This window comes from Hippocampus zosterae, chromosome 5 (genome assembly GCF_025434085.1).
Source record: "Hippocampus zosterae strain Florida chromosome 5, ASM2543408v3, whole genome shotgun sequence".
Taxonomy (NCBI): domain Eukaryota; kingdom Metazoa; phylum Chordata; class Actinopteri; order Syngnathiformes; family Syngnathidae; genus Hippocampus; species Hippocampus zosterae.
Genome location: NC_067455.1, coordinates 45,635 through 67,650, shown reverse-complemented (window position 1 = coordinate 67,650; position 22,016 = coordinate 45,635). Strand labels below are relative to the sequence as shown.

At 54.3% G+C, this 22,016-nt stretch overlaps 3 protein-coding genes across 6 annotated transcripts; 2 read left to right on the top strand and 1 right to left on the bottom strand.

The window, feature by feature from the left end:
* Positions 1-156: 156 nt before the first annotated feature.
* themis2 (thymocyte selection associated family member 2) lies at positions 157-4,393 on the bottom strand. Its single transcript, XM_052064458.1, has 6 exons — positions 4,161-4,393; positions 3,951-4,091; positions 2,898-3,335; positions 1,710-2,809; positions 1,025-1,145; positions 157-407 (listed from the first exon to the last, which is right to left on the bottom strand). Exons 1-6 carry the CDS (start codon positions 4,249-4,251, stop codon positions 295-297), a joined length of 2,004 nt encoding a protein of 667 aa, XP_051920418.1. The 5' UTR covers positions 4,252-4,393; the 3' UTR covers positions 157-294.
* A 382-nt stretch (positions 4,394-4,775) lies between these two features.
* ethe1 (ETHE1 persulfide dioxygenase) lies at positions 4,776-9,326 on the top strand. Of its 2 annotated transcripts, XM_052064462.1 has the most exons (7): positions 4,778-5,299; positions 6,188-6,332; positions 6,405-6,553; positions 7,126-7,255; positions 7,790-7,879; positions 7,965-8,081; positions 8,573-9,326. In XM_052064462.1, exons 1-7 carry the CDS (start codon positions 5,102-5,104, stop codon positions 8,617-8,619), a joined length of 876 nt encoding a protein of 291 aa, XP_051920422.1. In that variant the 5' UTR covers positions 4,778-5,101; the 3' UTR covers positions 8,620-9,326. The 2 variants fall into 2 exon arrangements, with proteins under 2 accessions (XP_051920423.1, XP_051920422.1); XM_052064463.1 differs by lacking the exons at positions 6,188-6,332; positions 6,405-6,553 and having other exon boundaries at positions 4,776-5,299.
* A 1,486-nt stretch (positions 9,327-10,812) lies between these two features.
* On the top strand, positions 10,813-21,419 carry LOC127600168 (pleckstrin homology-like domain family B member 3). 3 transcript variants are annotated; one of them, XM_052064461.1, is made up of 14 exons: positions 10,815-11,123; positions 14,885-15,027; positions 15,124-15,234; positions 15,599-15,727; positions 15,892-16,020; positions 16,298-16,498; positions 16,842-16,952; positions 17,730-17,817; positions 18,549-18,693; positions 18,991-19,072; positions 19,190-19,333; positions 19,824-20,028; positions 20,117-20,202; positions 20,950-21,419. In XM_052064461.1, the coding sequence occupies exons 2-14, from the start codon at positions 14,887-14,889 to the stop codon at positions 21,082-21,084; spliced, it is 1,707 nt and encodes a 568-aa protein (XP_051920421.1). In that variant the 5' UTR covers positions 10,815-11,123; positions 14,885-14,886; the 3' UTR covers positions 21,085-21,419. The 3 variants fall into 3 exon arrangements, with proteins under 3 accessions (XP_051920419.1, XP_051920420.1, XP_051920421.1); XM_052064459.1 differs by having other exon boundaries at positions 10,813-11,123; positions 14,885-15,234; XM_052064460.1 differs by having other exon boundaries at positions 10,814-11,123; positions 14,885-15,234; positions 19,193-19,333.
* The last annotated feature ends 597 nt before the right edge of the window (positions 21,420-22,016 follow it).

The following is a 22,016-nucleotide window of genomic DNA, read 5'->3' as shown; positions in this document are numbered from 1 at the left end:
CGCGGGACGGCGGCCCTCCGGGACCCGACTTTGACACCTATGAAGTAGGTCATCCCAGTTTTCGCCACGGAATTGCAAACAACGCAATGGCTCGTCAAACAAACACATGGCTCGTCAGGTTCTCATGACTTTGTCAGATGCACAAAATAGAAAAGCTTTTCTTCAGCCCTTATTTAATGCGTTTGCTTGAATTCTTTTACACGCGACACAAAACGATTGCGTTTGGCATGTTTTGAAAGAACTCTGAACTTGAAGGTACTTGTGTATCGTTGCGCATAAAAAGCCGCGTCCCGTCTAGAAGAAGCCGACGCTTTTTCGGGTTCTCTGCGGCGTCGCTGTCGGCACGTCCTCCACTTGTTCATAGTTGTCATCGTCACTTTTCACCGCGGCGTCCTCACGTGCCGGCCCTGAGGAGAGAAAAGCGGCTCGAGACGCTGGTTGCCAGCCCATTGGTTCTTCCTTCAGCCCTGGGTGTTTTCCCCAGCTTTTCGCATTTTCATCTCCCCACCCCCGTCTTCTGATGTTTAGCCGCCGCCGCCGGTCTAGACCTTTGGAGGTGTCAGCGGTCTTGAGTCTGTGACTTCCATTTTTTGGCCACAGATGTTCCGACACAATGCAAGGTGCCGAGCGGGGCTGCGAAGATCTTGCCAGCCAATCGGCTCACGGAATAAATCTCCTCGTGCCGTCATTGGTCGACGTCGCGCCGGCAACTGATCATGCACGCGGGCATGTGCAAAACCTCGAAGTCATTTGCTTGCTATTTTTTTTTAAATGAATACAGTTCTGTACTTTGGAGGGATGGGGGGGGGGCGCCACCATAAATGAAGCGCGATATAGCGAGCCCTCACTGTATTTCTATTTTTGGAAATGAAAAGCACCGTTTTCGGCCTCCTACTCCGTTGCATTTTCATGTCGGATGCGAGCAAAGTGCTCTTTGAAATACTGATCACGAGTGTGAGCGGAAGCCATCCGTGAAATGAAATCGGAACGGATTGACAGGAAGGTGTTGGCGTCGGGGGCTTACCGTCCACGTCGCTTGTGAGCGCTCGCGCGTCGCTGTTGGGCGTGGCTCTTGGGACCGAGGCCCGAGGGGTTAACGACTCGCGCGACGCCACTGTCGGCGGCCGATGGCTGACACCTGCCTGCTGAGTAGAAAGAGGAAGTCGGCCGCTTGCGGGTTTTCAGGCGCCGCCGCGATATGCGGAAGTCGCGCCCGTCTGAAAGCGGACGTTCTCGCGTCGAGATGTTACACGCCGTGCCTGCAAAGTATTCTGCGCTTCAACGTTGGCCACATTTTCAGATGCTTACAGAAGAGGTGTCAAATGTGGCCACTTAGAAACGGAGAAAGCGCACACAGCGAGCCATCGCGGGGCATATGTTTTAGCGATCATCCGGCCATTTTCTCATCCGCTTAGATGTCCCCCCCGCCCCCAATTTGGAGTGTTCAAACAGCCCGCCGTGCATGTTTTGGGGGATGAAACGGAGTACCCGCAGAAAAGCCACCCAGGCCCGGGCAGAACACGCAAACTCCGCCCGGGGAGGCCGCAGCCGGGATCCAAGGCTCCACCTCTGCCGGCCCGCCTCGGCGATCACCTTTGGTGGCAAAAATAAACGCGTAGAACGGCGACGGCTCGTCATTTCGCTCACGGATGATCGCAATTGGCCGCGCGAGGCCGTGATGGAAATTGCCAACGGGAAGCGCTACTCACGGCAGGCGGCGGCAAGGAGCTCCCTCGACTTCTGATGGTCATGGCGCCAAAGTCTCGGGTCGGCGCCGCCGGGCACCTTTTGGGGGGTCTGGGAGGAGGGCTGAGAACGGGAAGGGCCTCTTTTTGAAACTGGTGCAGGAACTCCTCCGTCACCTCCGTAACGGGCTCCACGGCGCATTCGGGGGCCCGGTCCGGGGGCCACGGCAGAGGCTGCCGGGTGCGGCACACGCTCACGCCGAGCCGGCGGGTGGGGATCTCGAAGCAGAGGTGGGGCGCGTGCAGGAAGCTGGCCCGGATGGTGGGCTCCAGGGTGACCCCGAGCAGACGCAGAGAAGGTAAGCCCACCAGCGGGTCGCTCTCCATCTCGGGGTCCCGGCTCACGGCTTTCACGTCCAGAGGCAGCTTGTCGCCCAGCGCCTTCAGCGCGTACTTCTTGTTGTCGCTCAGCAGCTCCACAAAGCGGCCTTGCATGTGCAAAGGCAGATAAAGGAGGCCCCCCCGCCGCCCGGCCCCGACCTCCTCGTCTTCCTCGTCCTCTCCTTCGTCGTCGGCGTCTCGGAGGCGCACGCAAGCCACGGCGTCGGCCGGGCCGCACGGCAGTCGCACCTTTTGGCGGCCCAGCACTTCCAGCCGCTCGCCGACCGAGAGGCCGGGAAGGCCTTCCTCCTCGGCCTCCTCGCAGTCTCGCGCGGCCGACACTCTCAAAGCGGGCGTTTGAGCCGAGGCCGCGTACAGCTCGTACGCCGAGTCGAAGGCGCGGGGACGGCGGCGGAAGCGGCCGGCGTAGCGCTCCGACACCAGGAAGTAGCGCCGCGCCTGCCGGCTTTTGCCGCCGGACACCACCGTCATGGGCGAGGTGGCCCGTCCGTGGAAGATGAGCCGCGCTCCCGCCCGCAGCTGCGGGAGCCAAGCGCTCTTCAGCACCGAGCGCATCTCCGGCCCCTCCAGGACCTCCACCACCGCGGGGAAGCTTTCCTCCGACTGGGAATGGACCTCGGGCAGGCTGAGGGGGGTGACGAAGCCCACGTCCCCGCACGTGTCCGTGATGTCCGCCACGTCCATGGCCAGGCTGGACGGGAAGCGCAACACGTCCTTCCTCACTGTCACCCGAACGGAAAAGGAGAAGAGGAGTTTGAACGCCGTCGGTTTCCCCCCCCCCGGAGATGGAAAGCCCCAAAAAGCGCTCACGGCTCATGATGGCGCAGATCTGGTAGACCGGGCTGAGGACCAGCGCGCCCCGGCTGGCGGCGCCGTCGTCGAAGCGGAAGCGTCGACCGCGCAGGTGCGCCGAGGTCACGATCTCCCGGGGGGTGAAGCGCCCGTGGCCTCGGCTGACGTAGAACTGGCCGCGCGTCGCCAGCGGCACGTCCACCTCGGCCTCGGCCTCGACCTCGACCTGGGGCCGGCCCGGGCCCGGGTGTAGCCGGCAGCGGCAGCGCCGCTCCTCTTGCGCCACGGAGATGACGGTCAGGACGGCGCCCGCCCCCAGCGTGACGTCGGCCAGCGCCACCTCGGAGCGGCTCGTGAAGGTGACGGGCGGGCGAGACTCCGAGCCGGCGCCCTCCGCTTTGACCACTTCCTCCACCGTGTCGTACGCGGCGGCCTCCGGGATCGCCGTCAACAAGCCTGACGAGACCGGCCGTCTTTGGCAAAGGTTCGGGCAAACGCTACTTTCTTTTCCCCCCTCCCCGACCCCCTCGGGCACTCCAGGCGCTTTACGCCGTCGACACGTCAGTTACCCGCCGATCACTCGGCACCCCGAGCGACCGGAGCTCTGGTATCTCGCTCGAGGACACTCGGACGAGGCCGCGACGGCCGGGAATCGAACCCTCGGCCTCCGGCCCGTCGAATCCGGTCTATTCTGGCCGCGGTTCCATTTCTGGTCCACTCGACGCCGGCGCGCAACGTACTCCCGGACGGCGTCCATTTGAAAGACGAACCGTGAGAGTGGTGCCGATATAGCGGGAAAAGAAGAAGGCCGTCGTTTACAGAAGCGTCGGTGCAAAGGGGGCGGCCGCGCTCTCGCATATTTTGTTCGCCGCGGCTCTCGCGCTCGCTCACTAAATTCCACGTTAGCGTGAGTTGCGTCTTCAATTGGAGACTCGCCATCCAAATAAACGCTTGCGGTCAAAGGGAAAACAAAAAGCGTCTCATTCCAACTAAACGCGAAAAGCTCCCAAATGCGGCTCGCGCGTCGCCATTGGAGCAGCATCCAAGCGGAATCGATGACGGCGACGGCACCTGCGTGGTCCAGGGGGAGCTCGAAGGTCTCGTCGCCGTCGACGTCCTGGCAACAAACGGACGAGAGTTCGATGCCGGTGACCTTGATGACGTCCCCGGTGGAGAAGCAGACCTCGTTGCCCGAAATCTCATAGACGGACCCTTGGCGGAACCAAACGGAGATTTTGGAAAAAAGGAGAAGAGCGCGGCCGCGGAGGAAAAGAAAGCTACCTTGGAAGTAGACCCCCGAGCAGACCCGAAGGATTCTGGGCAGACTGGCGCCGTCCAGCGTGGCCACGTACTGAAGGAGAGGAAACGCCATGGCGTCGGCTCCAAAAGCGGCCGATGCTTCAAGCGCTCTCACGCGTGTGGCGGGCTTTCGACTGCGCTCGAGAAGAAACGAAAGTCGAGGAGGAAGTGACTTTGGCTTCTGCGCGATGCTTGCGCGCAGAACATTTGCCGCAAGACGTGACAAGTGACATGACATGAGCGAGCCAATTCGAGTCCCCCCCCCCCCACCCCCCGCCGTTTGGTTCTTGAGCATGCTTTCATTCAGTCGACGACAGATTATGCCAAGCAACCGTTCTTCCTGGCTGTTTCTTTTCCACAAATAGACCGTATTTGACAGTCCTTTTTCACAAAAGCGGAATCGGTTGCTCCTCATTGCGGTCGATTCCGTTTTACGTCCATTTTCATTTCCATTGACATGAATCGTGTCATGATTGGGTTTAGGGACCACCGGGTGGCGCTGTAGGGCCCCGCCGGCAGCTGCACACCTGTTGCTCATGAGGTCATTAGGGCTTGAAAAGGACTCCCAGCCCGTTGTTGCTTCTTGCTACTGTCGTGTTTGTCCGAAGAAGTCCGAAATGGTCACTGCTGGACATTTCTTTTCCCATCACAATATTTGCAGAGTGGAGTCTTGGTTTGATTTTATGATACACGGCTGCGCCATTTTGGAGTTGAACTCTACACCGGCTCATTACACATTAACACACAAACTGGCACCGGATAAGTGGACTCTGAAGGCGGCGGCGGCGGAAACCCCCGCCCCTCTCCTCCCCCCCCAAACTATTTCGCCATCGTACATTTTCATCAGCCAACTGGCTAGCCCGCGGTAGCTCGTGCCGTGCCTTGGCTCTCCAAGCGAGTTGTCTTAGCGGGGCGGAAGGACGATGTGCTCCGTGCTAACCAGGGCGGCGGCGAGGCGCCAGGACCGGCTGCGAGTCGCGCTCGGTGGCCTCCGCGCGCCAAGCGGCGCCTCGAGCGTTTCGCCGGCCGGTGGCGGACGCCCGCGTGCGGGAGCGTCGACGCGAGGACGGAGGCCGTACTCGTCCGGGACGCGGTTGAACGACGGGCTCCTCTTCCGACAGGTGACGCCTTCACTCGGTGGCCTTTGTTCGCTTCGCTCAAGCGGCTAGCTCCGTTAGCCTTAGCAAAGTTAGCTCTCGGTGTGAACCGCTTCGGGTATCGTCGCATTCAAGCTGGCGTGGAGTCCAACTCGACTCCGCCGACCACTTTCCGAAAGGACAGTGCGCTGGACTTAATTGTAATTGCGTTTATGTCCTCCGCCTTCGCCGAGAGGGAAAACGAAGCAAAGATCCGACCGTCATCTTTATTGTAAAAAGTCACCATTTCCCGTGCAACCTTGAGCACGACCGACACCACGACTGCCTTCCACTGGAAAGAAAACAACAAGTAGTTCACCGCTTGTTGTTCGAAGACGACTTGGCGAAGGGCTCGAAAAGGCCTCATTTGGCAACGCAGAATCTGTCCGCAGCCACCTTGGTTAATTCAAAACATGACGAATCGCATTGGAGTCGCGTCACGTCAAGTCGGTCCGCTCGTAACGACGAAGCCAACGTTTGCATACCTGTCAACTCGTACGGTTTAGCCATAGTTCATACGGAGTTTGTGGCGAATCTTGCGTATATGGCCGTAGCGCACAAATCATACGGATTCTGAACATTTTCAGGGTTTTTTTTCTTCCAACAACTCCAAATGATTTGGAGTTGGTGAAAAAAGTAACGCAGGAATACAACTCTGAACACCGTAATGCCACCAAGTAGAATGATGATTAGACATTAACCAGACATTGTATTATGGAGATCTACAATAAATATCATTGAACATTTTGTGGGGGGTTTTTTCCTGCCTTTATTGCGACATATAAAATGCTTTGGTATGTTCTAAGGATATTTTTGGTAGTTTATACAGGTTGGCGCTCCGAAAAGTTGACAGGTATGCGTTTGTGTGCCAAGCTGTTTGAATCCGAGAGCAGCACCTACACCTACCTGCTCGCTGACGCCGTCACCAAGGACGCCGTCCTCATCGACCCCGTGCTGGAGACCATCGACAGGGACCTGAAGCTGATCGAGGAACTCGGGCTCCGTCTGAAAACGGCAGGTCGGCGACCGGCGACGTTTTCGGCAGAGCCCTTCGGCGTGACTCAACCTGGCCTTTGTCGCCTTTCCAAAGTGAACACTCACTGCCACGCGGACCACATCACCAGCACGGGCTTGATGAAGACCAGGCTGGCCGGGCTGAAGAGCGCCGTTTCCAAGTTCAGCGGGGCCGCCGCCGACATCCTGCTGTCCGAGGGAGACCGGATCGCCTTCGGAAAACACGCAAGTGCCCAACCGCCGCGCTGTACCGCGACGATCATCGGGCCGTTCTCATTCTCATTCCGCCGCCAGAGCGTGGACGCTAAACAAGAGATCAAGAAAATGTCTGCCTTCTACGCGCTCTTCCCTCGAGGGTGACCGCCATCGGGGCAACTTATTTCCACACGGAGCAGTGCGTGATTATGCGCTAACGCCAATCCGTCGGGAAAGAGGAACCGGCCGTGAAGCGTCCATGGCATTCATTCGTTCAGCTTCTCGTCGCTTTCAAGCTTGGCTTGGAGCGGACGTGTGCACGTTGCAGCGCGACGTCTTTGATCCACTGGTGAAATCTGTAACTGCTTCAGACAACAAAGCGGTTAAGAGTGCACGCACCATGGCCTGTGTCTCATGTGTTGTTTTGGATGCTTTTGTTAACTTTTGATAGCGGCGCGGACACCCGCAGCGGCTCCTCTTGTTTTATGTTGAGAGGGAAGAAATGTCATCCGTGCTGTGCTTCAATGAGTTTCCCTTTTTTAAAATTTTTTTTCCCCCCTTTATGCGGCACCCGCCTCGACTCGACGATGGCTCCCCCGCAGTATCTCACTGTGAGAGAAACACCGGGACACACCGACGGCTGCGTGACGCTGGTGACCCAGGACCAGGGCATGGCCTTCACCGGTGATGCGTTGCTGATACGAGGCTGCGGCAGGACTGATTTCCAGCAAGGTAAAAGTCGCGTTTGTCCAGAGCAGGACAACCTTCCATCGGAAGGTTGCGGTCGACGCGCTCGTCATTGCGTCTGCAAACACGCAGCTTTCCAAAGTGTCATACCATCCCCTACTTAGCGCAACGAGCTCGTGTCCACATGTAGACGTGCTCATTCGGTATTGTGAGCGGTGAAGAGGGTCCTTGGAGCAGACTTGGGGCTCTCGACTAACATTTCTTTCTTTGGCGCACCCGCACAAAATCTTAGGTTCCCCTAAATGTTTGACCACATCGCTTTCAACGCTGCAGTTTTAAAGCTTCACTCGTTTTTGTTTTTTTTATTATCACAAACCCGCAAAAGACGGCAATATTGACTGGCGATTAACTGGTAATCTTCTCCCGTGAAAGAACACACAAGAAAGTAATAAGTTGAAGTTTGGAAATAATGAATCGACTTGCATGCTTTCCTACCCGCCAGTCTTTGTTTTTGTAATACTGGCTTATGGACGCAAGGGGGCAGTATTTCCGTAGTGCTGAACCCCGCTCTGCTTTCAGGTTGTTCCAAACGGCTCTTCGCTTCCATTCATCAGAAGATCTTTACCCTGCCCGACCGGTGCCTCGTCTACCCGGCGCACGACTACTTAGGTGGGCCGACTGACGGCTTCCGTGTCATCTTTGCGCCTCGCTTGGGGAACCCGAACGCCAGCTGCGACCTCTGTTGACTTTCCAGGTCAGACGGTGTCGACCGTCGGCGAAGAGCGCACCTTCAACCCTCGACTGACCAAGAGCCTGGAGGAATTTGTGGCCATCATGAACAATCTGAATCTTCCAAAGCCTTCAAAAATTGGTACGAGACCTGCGATAAGCTCATCTCAGCCAACCGAGTACGAGCAATATCTGACGATGATTACATGAGCAAGTCTTTTGGGTTGAAAGCTTTGTGATGGGCTCTTGTCCCGTTTGACGTCGCGATGGCGGAGCCCGACTCGCCGTTCACCGTCCACCGAAGGGTCGGCCGTCGCGACTGTCAAACAGTTTACGATTGTTTTCCGATCGGCTCTAAGAGGATCACGTCGATGCCGACTTTGATCAGGAGCGAGGAAGCAAAAGTGCTGCAATTTGGCACGTGTGCACCTGCTCTCTCTCTCGCTTTGCCAAGTCTATGTCCAATCTATCCTATCTTCTCTGTATCGTTCCAAAAATAAGAAAATTGGAACGATAAGTAATCTCTGTATCGTTCCAATTTTCAGACATGTCCAACGTTAATCTTCTCTGTATCGTTCTAAAAATAAGAACATTTTCTTATTTTTGAAAAAGTGCTCTTCTTTCTCCTTGCAGACATTTCAGTGCCTGCCAACCTGGTTTGCGGAGTGCATCATGTTTGAATGCCCCTAATCAAACACATTGCCCCCCCCCCCCACCCCCTCATCAAGAGGTATGCCCTGGCAGCTTATTTGATTGTAAATATGCCCCCCGATTGAAAAACATGTCCTTGTTGATCTGCACTCAAATTACCGTAATTTCCGCACAGTGCACCTGATTATAAGCCGCACTCACTCAATTTTTCAAGCAAAAACCTTTTGGGACACACACAAGCCGCACCCGGACGAAGACCGTCGCAGGTGCCCACATAGTAACATGTGGAAAAAGAAAAGGGCGCCGCTCCGTGCCGTAACACTCGGTCAACCATTCCTTCATTCGGCTTTTGTGTCAACTTTCAAGACGATCTCTTTCGGGAGGTTTTCTTTTGCCACATGGAACTGCGTGAACAATACGACGACTGTCGTCGTGAATGCTGCCTCGTTGAACAAATGGAGGCCCGTCGCTGGAGCACGAAGCGAAGGGAGACGAACGCCGAGCTGTGCCGATTCAGACCCGACGGATCTGCCGTGGGCATTCTAACCCGGCTGATGTCGAGAGTAAAACCTCATCGTTTGGGGGGTTTGAACGGCGTCGCACAGCGGGTCGTGCGAACAGCCGCAGAGCAGGGGAGATGAGTTGTTTTCCACCACTACTGTTGTCTATTTCGGTCTACTTTGGAACGCTGTGCATTCTGTGCGTTCATTCGGGAATGAAGCCTGCATAAAACTGATTTTGTGTTTGCTCAAGTCTGTCACGGACCTAGCCGCACGGTTTTCAGATTGCTGTCCAGCTGGAAGTGCGCCCTCTCGCGGCCGATTCTCTTCGTCGCGACACGTGACTGCGTCTCACCGTTCCCTTCGATGCTGGAGCGCTCCCTCGGCGGCCGTTGGAAAAACCTCGAGACCTTCAAGAAGTGACAGGCAGGGTTGACAAAAGTGGCGCTTTATAGTCCAGAAATTACGGTCAACCATTTCAAATTGTTTTCTACTTATGAGCTCGAAACTGCATTTCTAAGAAATGGACGGCCACCCGTTTGGATCGGGATTCACCGCGTTTCTTTTGGAACTGAAAACATTGACCAAAGTGTGAGTCGGGCTTCTCAACGACTCGCTTGTGTTGCCTGTAAGACAGGTTTGTGTGCGTGAGACTGTCGAAGAGGAGCACAAATTAGCCCCCGCCACATACCGATGACACAGCAACTTGTTGAATGAAGTGCTTCCATTTGAGTTTGCTTCTCTTCCGAGCTGCTTACGTCCTCTCTCCTCGGGGCCATTCCACGCTGTTATTTCCGTGTCGGCGATTGTAAAAATCAATCGGATCGAATTGTTGGCCGGTTAGGATTTCCTTTTTGAAATGAATAGGAATGACATCCATCCGTTGCCGTCTCCCCCGTACACGGCGAAATGTTTCTGAAGAAGGAAACGGCCAAGTTTGACAGCGACTCGTTAGGCTGCAGAGGATAAAGAAGAGACGCCCGAGAGTACAGGAATGCCGTCTTGCCAATGTACACGTTGCACTGGTTGAGAAGAAAGTCGTTTCACCTGTGCTGTATGTTGCACGTAGAGCATATTTGACAATAAAACGGACATGACGTGTTGATTTAAGGTGCGTGTTTTCAAATAACCGTCGATGAAACTCTTAGCGGTGAGAACACTGAGGCGTCAATGCTATTCGTGAGCCCTTCCTATAGCGCTACTGCCACCCTTGAACAAGCACATTAGTCATTGTCTAATACTTTCCACGCTCTTGGCAACTTTACACCCCCTCCCTTTTCTTGAGATCATTCGTCTTTTGTGTTCACCTGGACAGTCGGCGCCGTCTGCCGGGGCTTCTTTAATAAACCCGCCCCACCGGATTGGGCTCTCTCCCAGGCCAAGCGCCCCCCTCCCTTGTCGGAGGCGTCACATCATTGAAATCCTTTTTCATATTGTGTGAAAATGCGTATGGACGTCCAGGAAACATTTTAAATGACAAAGTGTCACATCTGCACCCGCTTGCCTTTTAAAGGTCACGGGGTCTTGCTTAGCAAGTACTCACTCTTCACACAACAGTTTCCTTAATCACCGATGATCAATATTTGTTTGCGGTCCAAGCGGGGAGTCGAGCCTCTCCCCACAGTCACGCGTGTCACCTCCCGGTCTCGCGACTCCCACTTGACCCGGCGGTGGCTTCTCCGAGGCCGCTCGCGACGACGGGCGCCGCGCTTGTTCGGAAATGGAACTGCTCGGACTCTTTGGGCTCGCTCGGAAGCTCCGCCTCCCTAGCCGTGCGCCTCCCCTCCCCGCCCCACCGGGCCAGAAGCTTGCTCACCTGTTGACCGCCAAACAAGCGAGCCGGCGGCCCGGAAGCGACTCGTGCCTCTCCTCTCGAATCGAACCGCGGCAGAGGAAGAAAACAAGAGCCCGTCGGCGGCTTTCGAGAGCAACAGGTCCGCGCGGGCTTTTGGAAGCCGCTTTGAAACGTCGCCCGAGCGGCGGCGCTCGTCGGTTCTTCTGCCCGATGGAAGTCTCCGCGTCCGCCATTTAAGGTAGGCTCCTTTTTCAAACGGCGTCGAACTCCTTGCCGGCGGCGGCTCGAGGGACGCGACCGGCTCGTTGACACGTCGCTCCCCTTGAGGTGGGAACGGGCGAGGCGGCGTTGTTTACAGACGCGAGCGAACGAACGCGCCACGTGCTTCACGCGCTTTCGCCACATCGGGACGACGGACGCCTTGAACGCGCTCAAAAGCGGACGCGTCCAAAGGAGTTGACGAAAAGAACTAGTCGCGTTTGAGTTTCAGGACGAGGCGTCCGAGTGTTCCCTCTCGCCAAGTGCCGATACCTCCAAGCCTCCAAATTTAAAATTTCACTCGACGAGAGGGCAAAAACCGCCGAAGAAAGATGCAGACGACGACCAATCCCGGGAGCCGGTGTGTCAAAACTGCCGCAGTACCCGCCGATAGGGCCGAGGAGCACTTCGTGAATGTCGTTAAATAGCTTGGCCTTAAAAAGTATCGGTGGCTCGACTCGCCATCCTCCGCGAGGAAATTCAAATGAGGAGGCCGTTATGGAAGGTACCGCACAACGGAACTTTTTTTTTTTCGTATAGAAAGGCTCCAAAAGACCTTCAGAGGTTTGGGGGCTCAGGAAGCATCCCCTTTGACCTCCTGTATTGTCACGAATGTGGGTGAAACCCTCCCCTTGCTTGCTTTGCTGTTCCGCTGCTCCATCACCGCAGCAAGTCAAGCGACCGCGTGCATCTGACGAAAGCGGAGGTTGGATGATTTTGCCATCTGCGCACGGGTCGCTCTGCCCGAAGAATTGTCTAGACTGGCCAAATCTCCGTCTGATCCTTTCATCCTTTGAGAGCAAAGGCCGCTCGGGAACGGATCTTTTTCCTTCTTGTTTTGACAATGTTGTTGTCTTCCTGGCTGCCCGCTCGGCTCATTTCTTGGTAGGAGTTTGTCAACGTACGGGCCCCGCAATCGGCTCCAAATAGCAGGCAATATCCCAAATGGCCAACTTCCTGTTGGATTTTCTTTTTTCCTCCACCCTGAAAGTTGAACCGCCGCGTAGTGACAGCAAAATTCTCTGAAATGCCACCTGGGCGAGCGCACGTATCGCGTCGGTCGGTTCAAACGTCGACTCTTGCAACTCGGGTCGGCGTTTACGTCGCGCACTTTGGTCCGTTTGAAGCCGCCCGCTGTAATTGCGGCCCGCGCAAAGTACGCGCTTTTAACTTGTCGTCCGCGTCCGCCGGTGGTCGAGAGCGAGGAAGCTATTCCCGGACTCTCGCCCAGTTGAGCGTTCTGTTATTTGGATCGGCTGAGCCGCGCCGCGGGCGCTTTGATGGTAGCTAAAATAGACGAGGAGGAGGAACGTAGATGGAGCAAGTACGGTATCTTGAAATCAACTCGAAAATGTCCCCAGAGCCAGTGAGCTCCAGTCGGGAGAAAACAAACAAACGAGCCGACGCGAGAGTCCTCCTCGATAGGAATCCAAGCCACAAGACCACGATGCACACTTTGAATATTGTGCTTGAATGTGGTTAGATACAAAAAGTGCGTGAATGATTGGCTTGAAGTGTACTGCGCACACACACCCGCCCACATGTAGAGCCTAAATAAATGAATTCCAAGAACAAACGGTCCCGAACTATTACATGCAAAGATAATGAAAGGCAAAGTTCAAAACAACTGAACTGGACATCCCACCGGAAGGAGTCCACACACCACAATGGGCGACCGGAGCACACTTGGAGAATCACTGATTCACACCGAATTGCTTCCAAAGAAAAAAAAGTCTCAATGCAGCAAGTACTCCAGGACTCTTGACAGGGACTACTTATGTGGCCCGGGCTCCGTACTTTGCACACCAGTGTTTTTGTTTTTTTTTAATCATCATGGCATTTTCCCCCTGTATGTTGAGTCACCCACAAGTCGGGGTGTCCCTTTTGAATCCTGATCGCCAAATAACCTGAACGCGGCTCATTTTGATTTGCGGTGACTTTGCAAAGCAAGCTGGTTGGGGTCGCCGCTGCCTTTCCTTTCCTCCTGCTTGTCCTGCCCTGTCACTTGTGTGTGAAATCACATGTTGTTTTGGTGCGGAGGCCAGTGAGCAGAGAGCGAGGTGGCCTCTCAAGCCGGGCCTCTGTGGATTGTTCCACATTGTGACTCACTCTCACCCCCCCCCCCCCCCCTTAGTTTGAATGCAGAGTGACAAGCTTTCATTAGCATTCACAAACACACACGTGCTCCAACGTTGCTGCTCTTTTGTCCCGCCTGTTGCCGGTGGGCGACTGGCTTTGTTGACTTTTTAGTAACCATTCGGAGAAAGAAAAAAGGTAGCAGCAGGGCAATCATCACAGTTTAATGCACAGGTGTCAAAGTCAAGCCCCCCCCCCCACACACACACACACATTATTTTATGTGAGCTAGTCCTGTGTGTCAATGATCATGATCCTTCGTGAAATCTGTACCGAAATGTCAAATTGTCACGTCAATGTCAATAACGTTGAGATTTTCCGGGGGAAGCCGGAACTCCGAATTGGCCCGCGACAAAAAAATGACTTGGACGCCCCCCCGGTTTAATGTGTAAGAAACGGCACACGGAACGCTTTTGCACGTGCTAATGCAAACAGCGGCAGCGGAGTCTTACCAGGGTTACCTGTCCCAGTCTTATCTATACGATATCATTTTGTCGATGCGTACGCCGCGCCCTCGGCATCCTATTGATTTGGCGTGCACGTTAGAAGCGTTTGAAAAGAAAGAAGGTAACGTAGTCCCCGTCAGGTCATTGAATACGGCTAGCTAGCGAGCCGCAATCACACCATCATTGTAAGCGGTCGAGGAGCGACGCGGCCGCCGGTCGTGCGGCGACATGTCGTCTTATTCAGACGGGAGCTAGCCACGATTCGGGCCCGGTCGCTCGACACCCAAACTTCGCAACCCCTGCGGTCATTCGCCGGCGCCCACGTCACTCACCCGACCGGGATGCGCCTTTTAAAGCCACTCGCCCCGAAAAGTCAGACGGATGGTGACGCAGAGTGGCTAAAAATAGGAGCTGGCCCTCACGCGCGCTTGCTGCCGTGTTGAAGAATGCAAAAGCAATTTCCATCCGATGACTTGTTTGGCGAATCCGTCGAATGGGTCATTCGACAAATCTCGGATGGCCGCCTTCCCCGCACCAGTTTGTGTCTTTATGAAGAAGACAAAGACACAAACTGGAGTGGTCGCTAGCCGAGCGGCCCCGGCGTGGCGCTCATGTGCGACAGGAGCGTTCTTGCGCTCCGATCTGCCGCTCGCACTCTTGAACGCGCGCAAAGGCGCGGCATGTCAGTCGCCGTTGCCGCTTATTGCTGGTCTGCGCCGACGGTCACGTGCGGCCGTAGGCGCGTGGGTCAAATCCTGGCCGTGTTACGCGCCGCGTCACTCCATTCCTTCCTTATCGTGCGGCGCCCCCCTCCCCCGCAATCAAGTCCGCTTATTTGAACAAGAAAGCGCTCTTTTGGACCAACCGGTCTTGCTTTCCCTGCGGTTTGTATCCCAAGTCTCGTTGTGTTTTCGCAGCGTTGGCGCGTGGACGCCAAGCGCGGACCTTGCTCCCCAAATTTGGCCGATGGCGAGTTGCTATCTGACTGAACTTTTACGGGAGGTCGGCCGATGTTTGTTTGCGCGGCTGAGTGAGCGGGGGCCGCCGTGGCTTCTCTCAAAAGCCACTTCTTCAATAGTCTTCAAATGATAAGAGACCTCGGGGGTCCACTTTGCCGCGCGCCAGTCTCGTCATTTCTTTCTCTTCCGTCCTTCTCTAGCGATGCCCCAAAGCGGCACGGAGAGTCCCGGGAGGCAGCGGGGTAACGGGCCGCCGTCGTCGCCGACGGCCCGCTTGGCGGGCGGCGCCGCCTCCTCGGGGGCGGAGTCGGACACGGAGAGCAGCGGCACGGAGAGCAAAAAGGTGAGGCGGACCGAGACCGACGCCGCTCGGGACGTCGCTCGCGCGCCCGCGCGCCTTGAACGCCACTTGCGCTTCAGGTGCCCGTTTCTCTCTCAGTCGGGTGTCAAAAGGACCGAGGCGGGCTCGCCCGGGGTGCTGTCGTCGCCCTCCGCGCTCCATCAGCGAATCGCCGAGCTTGACTGGCAGAAGGAAGAACTTAAGCTGGAGGTAAGCCCGCATTTCATGGAATTGAACAGGAACGCAACCGGTTGCACGTACGGCATGTCGGCGCGGCGCTTTTTAGGATTTCCTTTGTGTCCTTTAGTTCTGCGATAGTTTACTTGTTAGGGTTTGGATGTAGCACGGCAACGGCAACGACAACGGGCCTCGTGGAAGCCGAGGCTTGGCGCGCTTTACGAAAGAGTCGCTCGGGGAGAAGCACGAAGAAGAGTCCGTGGGGGGGGGGGGGAGACGCCCACACGGGAGCTTTCTTCGCGTGACGGATCCGTCCGTAGCGATGGCGGACGAGCGCAATTCGGCTCGCCGTCGGTGCGGCAGAGTGACGGACGTGAGCTTTTTGGGACGTTCTCAGCTGCAGCTGGAGATCGCCCTTCTGCAAGGCGAGCTGCGGACGGAGAGGACGCGGCTGCTCCGGCACACGCGCGAGCTGCGGGAGCTGCAGGAACGAGCTCGCACCGGGCCCGCCCAAAGTCGGCAACAAGTAAGACGCCGTCCGCCGCGCCGCGCCGGGCAAACAACCGCCGCTTCTTATGTGCGGGCTCACGAGTCGGACACCCGCATAAACGCGAGACGGTCTCGAGCTCGGATCGCGGGAAATGCGAGCGTTGGGGATGAGCGCGCCCTCCTCAAGCTTTCTGGCCGCAGGAGCGCCGGCGTCTGGAGGAGGAGAGGCTGCGAGTGCTGGAGCTGAGGAGGAAATGGCAGGAGAAGCGGGCGCTGATCCCCGCCCTGCCGGGGAGCCACGGGGAGCGACTGGCGCTTCAGCTGCAGCACGTGAGTGGAGCGCCGTTTGCTCGCCGAGTGCGGACGGCTCGTGATTTTATCGAGGCGTCCGGACGAGCGTATCCCGATGGCTCCGGAATCCCCGGCTTCGACTCAACTTGAAGCCCCGATCCTGCTTTGAAACGCTCCTTTTTCAAAACCCTCGGGCCAGCTAGTTTGAAAGGCGCCAAGGGCTCCTTCCCATCTCTGACCCCCCCGTCTGGAATGACTTCCGAAAGCTGAAAAATTCCAATTTGAAAGCATCGGCGGGAAACCTTTGTCGCCGCAGGAAAAAGAGGCGATGGAGGCGGCCGTGCGGGCCTTTGAGGACTGGGAGTTTCGTGTTCTGGAGCAGGAGAGCGGCGTGGACGAGGGGCGGGCCGGTTCTGGCCAGGAAGGTGACGGCGAGGGCGGGGGCGGGGACCAAGAGACGAGAGCCAGCTTGGAGCGGGACATCTCTTGCCAGCTGCTCGCCGTCGCCGCGGCACAGGTAACCGACCGCCTCCCTTCCTGATGCTTGCCGTCTGGGCTGTTGGATGCCACCAAATTTGACCCCGTGGCTTAACCCCTCAAACTTGAAACGTGGATTTCAAAGCCGTCCCGAAACCTTAACGCTCTCATGCTAAAGCTGCCTTCAAATCTTCATTTGAACGGCTCGCTTTTCTTGGAACCGCACTCGGAAGTCATGAGAAGGAAGCGAATCACGCCTCGTAGCTTTCAAAAGGAGTTCGCACACACACACCTGATTGCCACGCAGGTAGATAAAGAAGTTCACCACTGCCATGAGGAGAACTCTGATCTATTCCACCCCCACCCCCCCCCAAAAAAAACAGGAGCGAGTTCAGGTGCTGGAGACGCAGCTGAGAGACATGGAGGGTGAGAAGGAGCGAGAGCTGGAAGCCTTAACCAGGCAGAAGAAGGACCTCCTGTGCTCCGCTCACACGGTCAGTCGGCACTCTCGGCCTTCACCTTGATTTGGAAATCATCCGCCCGGAGCGCTCGGGTTTCCAATCCAACTTGCACTCGTCGTCGAGACGCAAGCCAATAATGCTTGGGCCTTCCCTCCGCAACGTGCAAATGTCAGAAAGCAAGGAGTCCTCTGTCCATCCAAGGCGCATTTTTGTCGCCTGCGAGCTATGCCGAGGAGCGTCAACTCTCTGCAAAATGGCCGCAGCGGGGTGGCTTTACGCGATCACGGATACGCAGCGCATTGACACACGACTCCTTTTCAAAGCGGAAGCCGGTCAGCAATTGTTTGTCAGAAAATTCTTCCATTTATTTCGAGGGTCGTCCTTTTCAATATCTGAAGAACATTTGCAAGAAACATGAAGCCGACGCACAGAAAATGCAGCGACGGCCCGGACCTGCCGTCCGGGCCTCGACTTTGACACCCGGGCTCCGGCGCGTCACCTTTTCATCATAAGATTCGCTGTAATATCGCATTTCCCCAGTGTGGGACATATAAAGGATATCTTATTTGATCTTAATTCTGTATTTTAGTCACGTTTTTGTTTTTTTTTGGGGGGGGGGGGCTCAGCAACAGTTGGATTTCTTTCTGAAATGTCGTCGCTATAAATAACAATGCGGCCTGATGTGGACATTTTCCAAATCAGCAGCAAAAATAGGTTTTGGGACACGTAAAGCCATCAAGGAAATTTGACATTCATTTCCAATGGTACATGTAAGTCGCCATTTTTGCATTTGCTATTTTGTGCGTGCAGGAGCTGCGCAAGGACTCGGGCAGCCTTCCCCGGCGACGGAGTTGGCACCGCAGCGGCAGAACCAAGGACAGGCCCGCGTCAGCCCAGGGTGAGCGCCTTTGCTTCGACCGTTTGTTCCCATTTGTGCCGTCGCGAACGGGAGGCGTGAAAAAAAAGACGACAGATTGACGGCGTGAAGCCGGATTGACCCGCACAGACCAGATGATCCGGTTCGGGGCCCGCATTTTCCTCTTGGGCGCGTCGTGTCCACGAGAGGAATGACACGCGGCTTTCGATCGAGGACTCCGAGTGTGCGCCTCAATCTCAATTCCATGCCTCACCGAAAGACATTTGGGGAGGCAGGAGGGGTCAGGGGGGGGGGGCAGATTAGGAACCATTATGTAGGCAACCTTTTATATTGGAGAAAGAGCTGACCAAATCTTTTATTCTTTTTTTGGGGGGGGGGATGGAAGGATTTTTGTCTCGAAAAAGAGCTTTGTTGCCTAATCTTGAGCACGCATTTCCATCATGGCAATTGTTTGCTTCCGTCCTGTTTTTTTGAGGGAACAACTCCAAAAATGATTTTCATTGGAAATGTTTCTCGGCTAGCCGCATTTTGATCTTTTCTGTCACAAGCCAAAGAGATGCCGTGTTGTTTTCTGTGGATCAGCAAAAACGGGTATGCCTCGCGTTTGATAAATCCATCAAAGAACCCTTCGCTATCCACCGCAAAGCGTGGACAGTATGTCCAAATGTCCTTCCTTTGCTTTGGCGTCCTCTCGCACAGAACAAACGTCTCCCGTAAAGTTTGCTGACGTCTCGGTCTTGCTCCTCCGGCAGGCCTGGAACGGGCCCCGGCGGACGGCGGCCAACCCCGGGAGGCGCTCGGGTGCCCCTCTCCGCCACGCAGACTCCACGACGGGCGCGCCCGTGGCCGCGAGCGCCTCACGCCTGGCGACGGCGCGGCAAGCTCTCGCGCCGCCAGGTCAGCTTTGCGCTAAGCCTCGTGTCGCAACAACCGGAGCTTTGAACAAACTCGGATGACCGGAACGACCGGAACGTGGCCGTTTCAACTTTTGAAATTGCATTTCTTTGTTTGGCCATTCCTGAGTTGATCTGGCTCCAAATCAATGTCCAACTTGCTCAAAATGCAGTAAGGTTTGAATCATTTTCAAGACCAATGCATCCATTTGCGATATGTCGTTCAAGTTTAGCAACGATGGGACTCAATGTCCAGGACCACTTGGGTCAACTTTCCCAATACGCCTTTTTACTCTGGCAGTCCGTGTCTGATGAATCTGGTGGCGATGGAGCGCAAGTTGCGGGAAGCCACGGCGGAACGGGAGAGGCTGCTTCGAGAGAGAGTGAGTGGAGCGCAAAAGCGCCCACTTGCGCATCAGATGCCGCACATGACATTATTTTGGATGATGGGCTATTTTATTTTATTTTATTTCTATTTTTTTGGGGGGTGGGGGGGGGAGCAGGAAGAGCGACAGCGAGCATCGTTGAAGGAGAGAATGCAGCGAGAGCTCAACTGGCCCAGGTCAGAAGCAGCAGAAGCAGACCATCCGCACAGCCCGGAGCCACGAGAGAACCCGAGCGGGTCCCTGCTAAACCCTCCTGAGGTCAGTAAGCCCTTAGAACACAGGTGTCAAAATCAAGGCCCGGGGGCCAGATCTGGCCCGCCAAATCATTTTATGTGGCCCGCAAAAATATAAAACATGGCAACCTCCAGGATCCTTTCTAAAATGTCGACCCACATTTTAAATTCTCCTATGGAAAAAAAATAGGAGAGATGGTCTCATCATTTTCTAGTGACCAAACCCCTCATTATAGTAACTTCAACAAAAGTTAAATCCACTTGACTTCTTTATATGGTTTCAGTCATAACGGCCCTCCATGTGAAACGGTAACTACAATGTGGCCTGGGCCAAAAATTAGTTTGACACCCCTGCCTTAGAATTGTCGTTGGAAATAAGATCGGATGGCACGATGCATACAGCGGAAAGCATGTAGCTCCACATTTTGATGAAGCGTTTCTGTTAGGACTAAAACAATTTGGGATACTTGCTTGAATTGTTCCTATGCTCTTCAAAACTGCAGCTGTCACGTCAGCGGCTGCCCCTGTCCCTGTCCCCGGACTTTGACCTGCGCACCCACGTGGAGTCTCTGGGTCACGGGGTGTCAGCTTGCACGGACCTGCGCCTGTCCTCGCGGCGCTGCGCCAGCTTCCTGACCAAGCGAGGCGGCCGTGTTAAGACCTGGAAGAAGAGGTGGTTCCTCTTCGACGTCGACCACCGAAGGCTGGCCTACTACACAGGTTGCACCGCTCGCCCCGAGGCCCCGGAAAATAACTTGCTCGCATGGCTAAAAATCATCTTCGGTGCGTTTCTTCTGCTTTTGTTCAGATTGTGACGAGAGGAAGCTGAAAGGTGTCATCTACTTCCAGGCCATAGAAGAGGTTTATTATGACCACCTGCGCACAGCCGCTTCCGTGAGTCGCCACGCATGAATCAAGACACATTTCCGAAACAAACGTCAACGTTTGAATCCCAGTAACTTGACAATGGCGGTGCCAAATAAGGCCACCACTGGGTGACACCTTTAGCTAAAGATAAGCAAACTGCTAAAGTTACACCAAGAAGGTTGTCTATTTTCTCGTCTTCTTTTTTTCCCCCCAAAATCCTAATTGGATCAGTATAAATTGACTTAAATAGCTCGTTAAACTATGAAATAATTTGTGAAATACAGAAATGAAATATTCTAAAGTGTTACCAGTGTATTGAAATAAGTCATTCAAATGTCCATTTACCTACTTAAAAAAATACAAACAGATAATACTTCGATTAGTAGTGTTCATTCGATTTGGGGTGGGGTTTTTTCCTGACAAAATTAAATGATTCTAAAAGAAATGCAATTGCAACTTCAAAATATGTATTCATTCATTGAAGGTTGTTATTACCGATTAGGTCAGGGGTGGCCAAACTTTTTGGCTCGGTGCCCGCATTGACTTTTAATATTTGACAGATGGGCTGCGTCAGCACAAGATACGCTACATATTTTAAAAAACTGCATTTGTTGACAGTCCACGTCAAACAAACGTCAACATTACAAAAGCATGAAAGTATTAACATTTGATATGACATATTTAATCATTAGGATTTAATGTCAGCCCTTAGTAAAAACCTTTCTGCAGCCAGGTTTTTCGTAATATTTGCTTGCCATCTCACCTGTTGCCCAGTCGCCTCGGCCCAGCCTGACATTCTGTGTCAAGACGTATGACCGCCTCTTCTTCCTGGTGGCGTCCAATCCGGTCGCCATGAGAATCTGGATGGACGTCATTGTCACAGCGACCGACGAGCATAGCCGCTATTGACCTTGATGGCTGAGCGCTAACTCGAGAAGAAGAAGAAGCAGCAGCAGCATTTGTTACTTTAGAAAGGAGGGAGGACTCTGATCAGTCTGTTTCTGGGTACTTTGTCTCCCCCGACGCACCTCCGCCAGGCGTGACAGCTCTACGGGACCAATAAATATATGAACTTGCAATCAAAATTGGGTTGATTGAAGTCCAATTTATACTGTGTGTGTGTGTGTGTGTATATACAGGACGTTTTTGCAAGATTAATTTATTCTGTGGACTTTTGCCTGGATTTGGAGAAACAGCCATACACTGTTCTCAATGCACTATTAAATATGTCAAGAAAAAATGTTGCCTTTGGTTTTTGTCTTTTTTTGTGTACATTCGCGATAGTTATCAGATTTTTGGACCACAGTAGTTTGAAAGATATGAATGGAATGGAAGTAGCACCATGTTAAACATCATTCAGTGTCAGCACAAAACCAGACTGAAATCGACTGAATAAAATAATGTATCCAAAACATAAGAAAATAATTGTCACAAAGAATAATAGTTGTCCCAAAATGCATTTAAACGCGATTCTTAGTGCCGCAAAGCATGGGGGGAAATATTCATTAAAAAAAAAGCCATAATCTCGAAGGCATGAAAGCGTCTCCCTCTGGTGGACACGCCATCGCACCACTCCAACCCGACCTTCCAGTACGGTAAACACATGAAAGCAAACTGCAATCAATCTTAGCTGATTATGAAAAGAGAGAAAAACGACTGAATAAATAATGTATCCAAACCAAATAAGAAAATAATTGTCACAAAACGTGCATTTAAACACGATTTTTAGTGCCACAAAGCATGCTGGGAGCTATTGCTAAAAAAAATCAAAAAACAACTGAAATCTAAACCAAATGCTTTGAGTGGTTGATCCTGTTTCTCCTCACTGTTAATATTTGCCC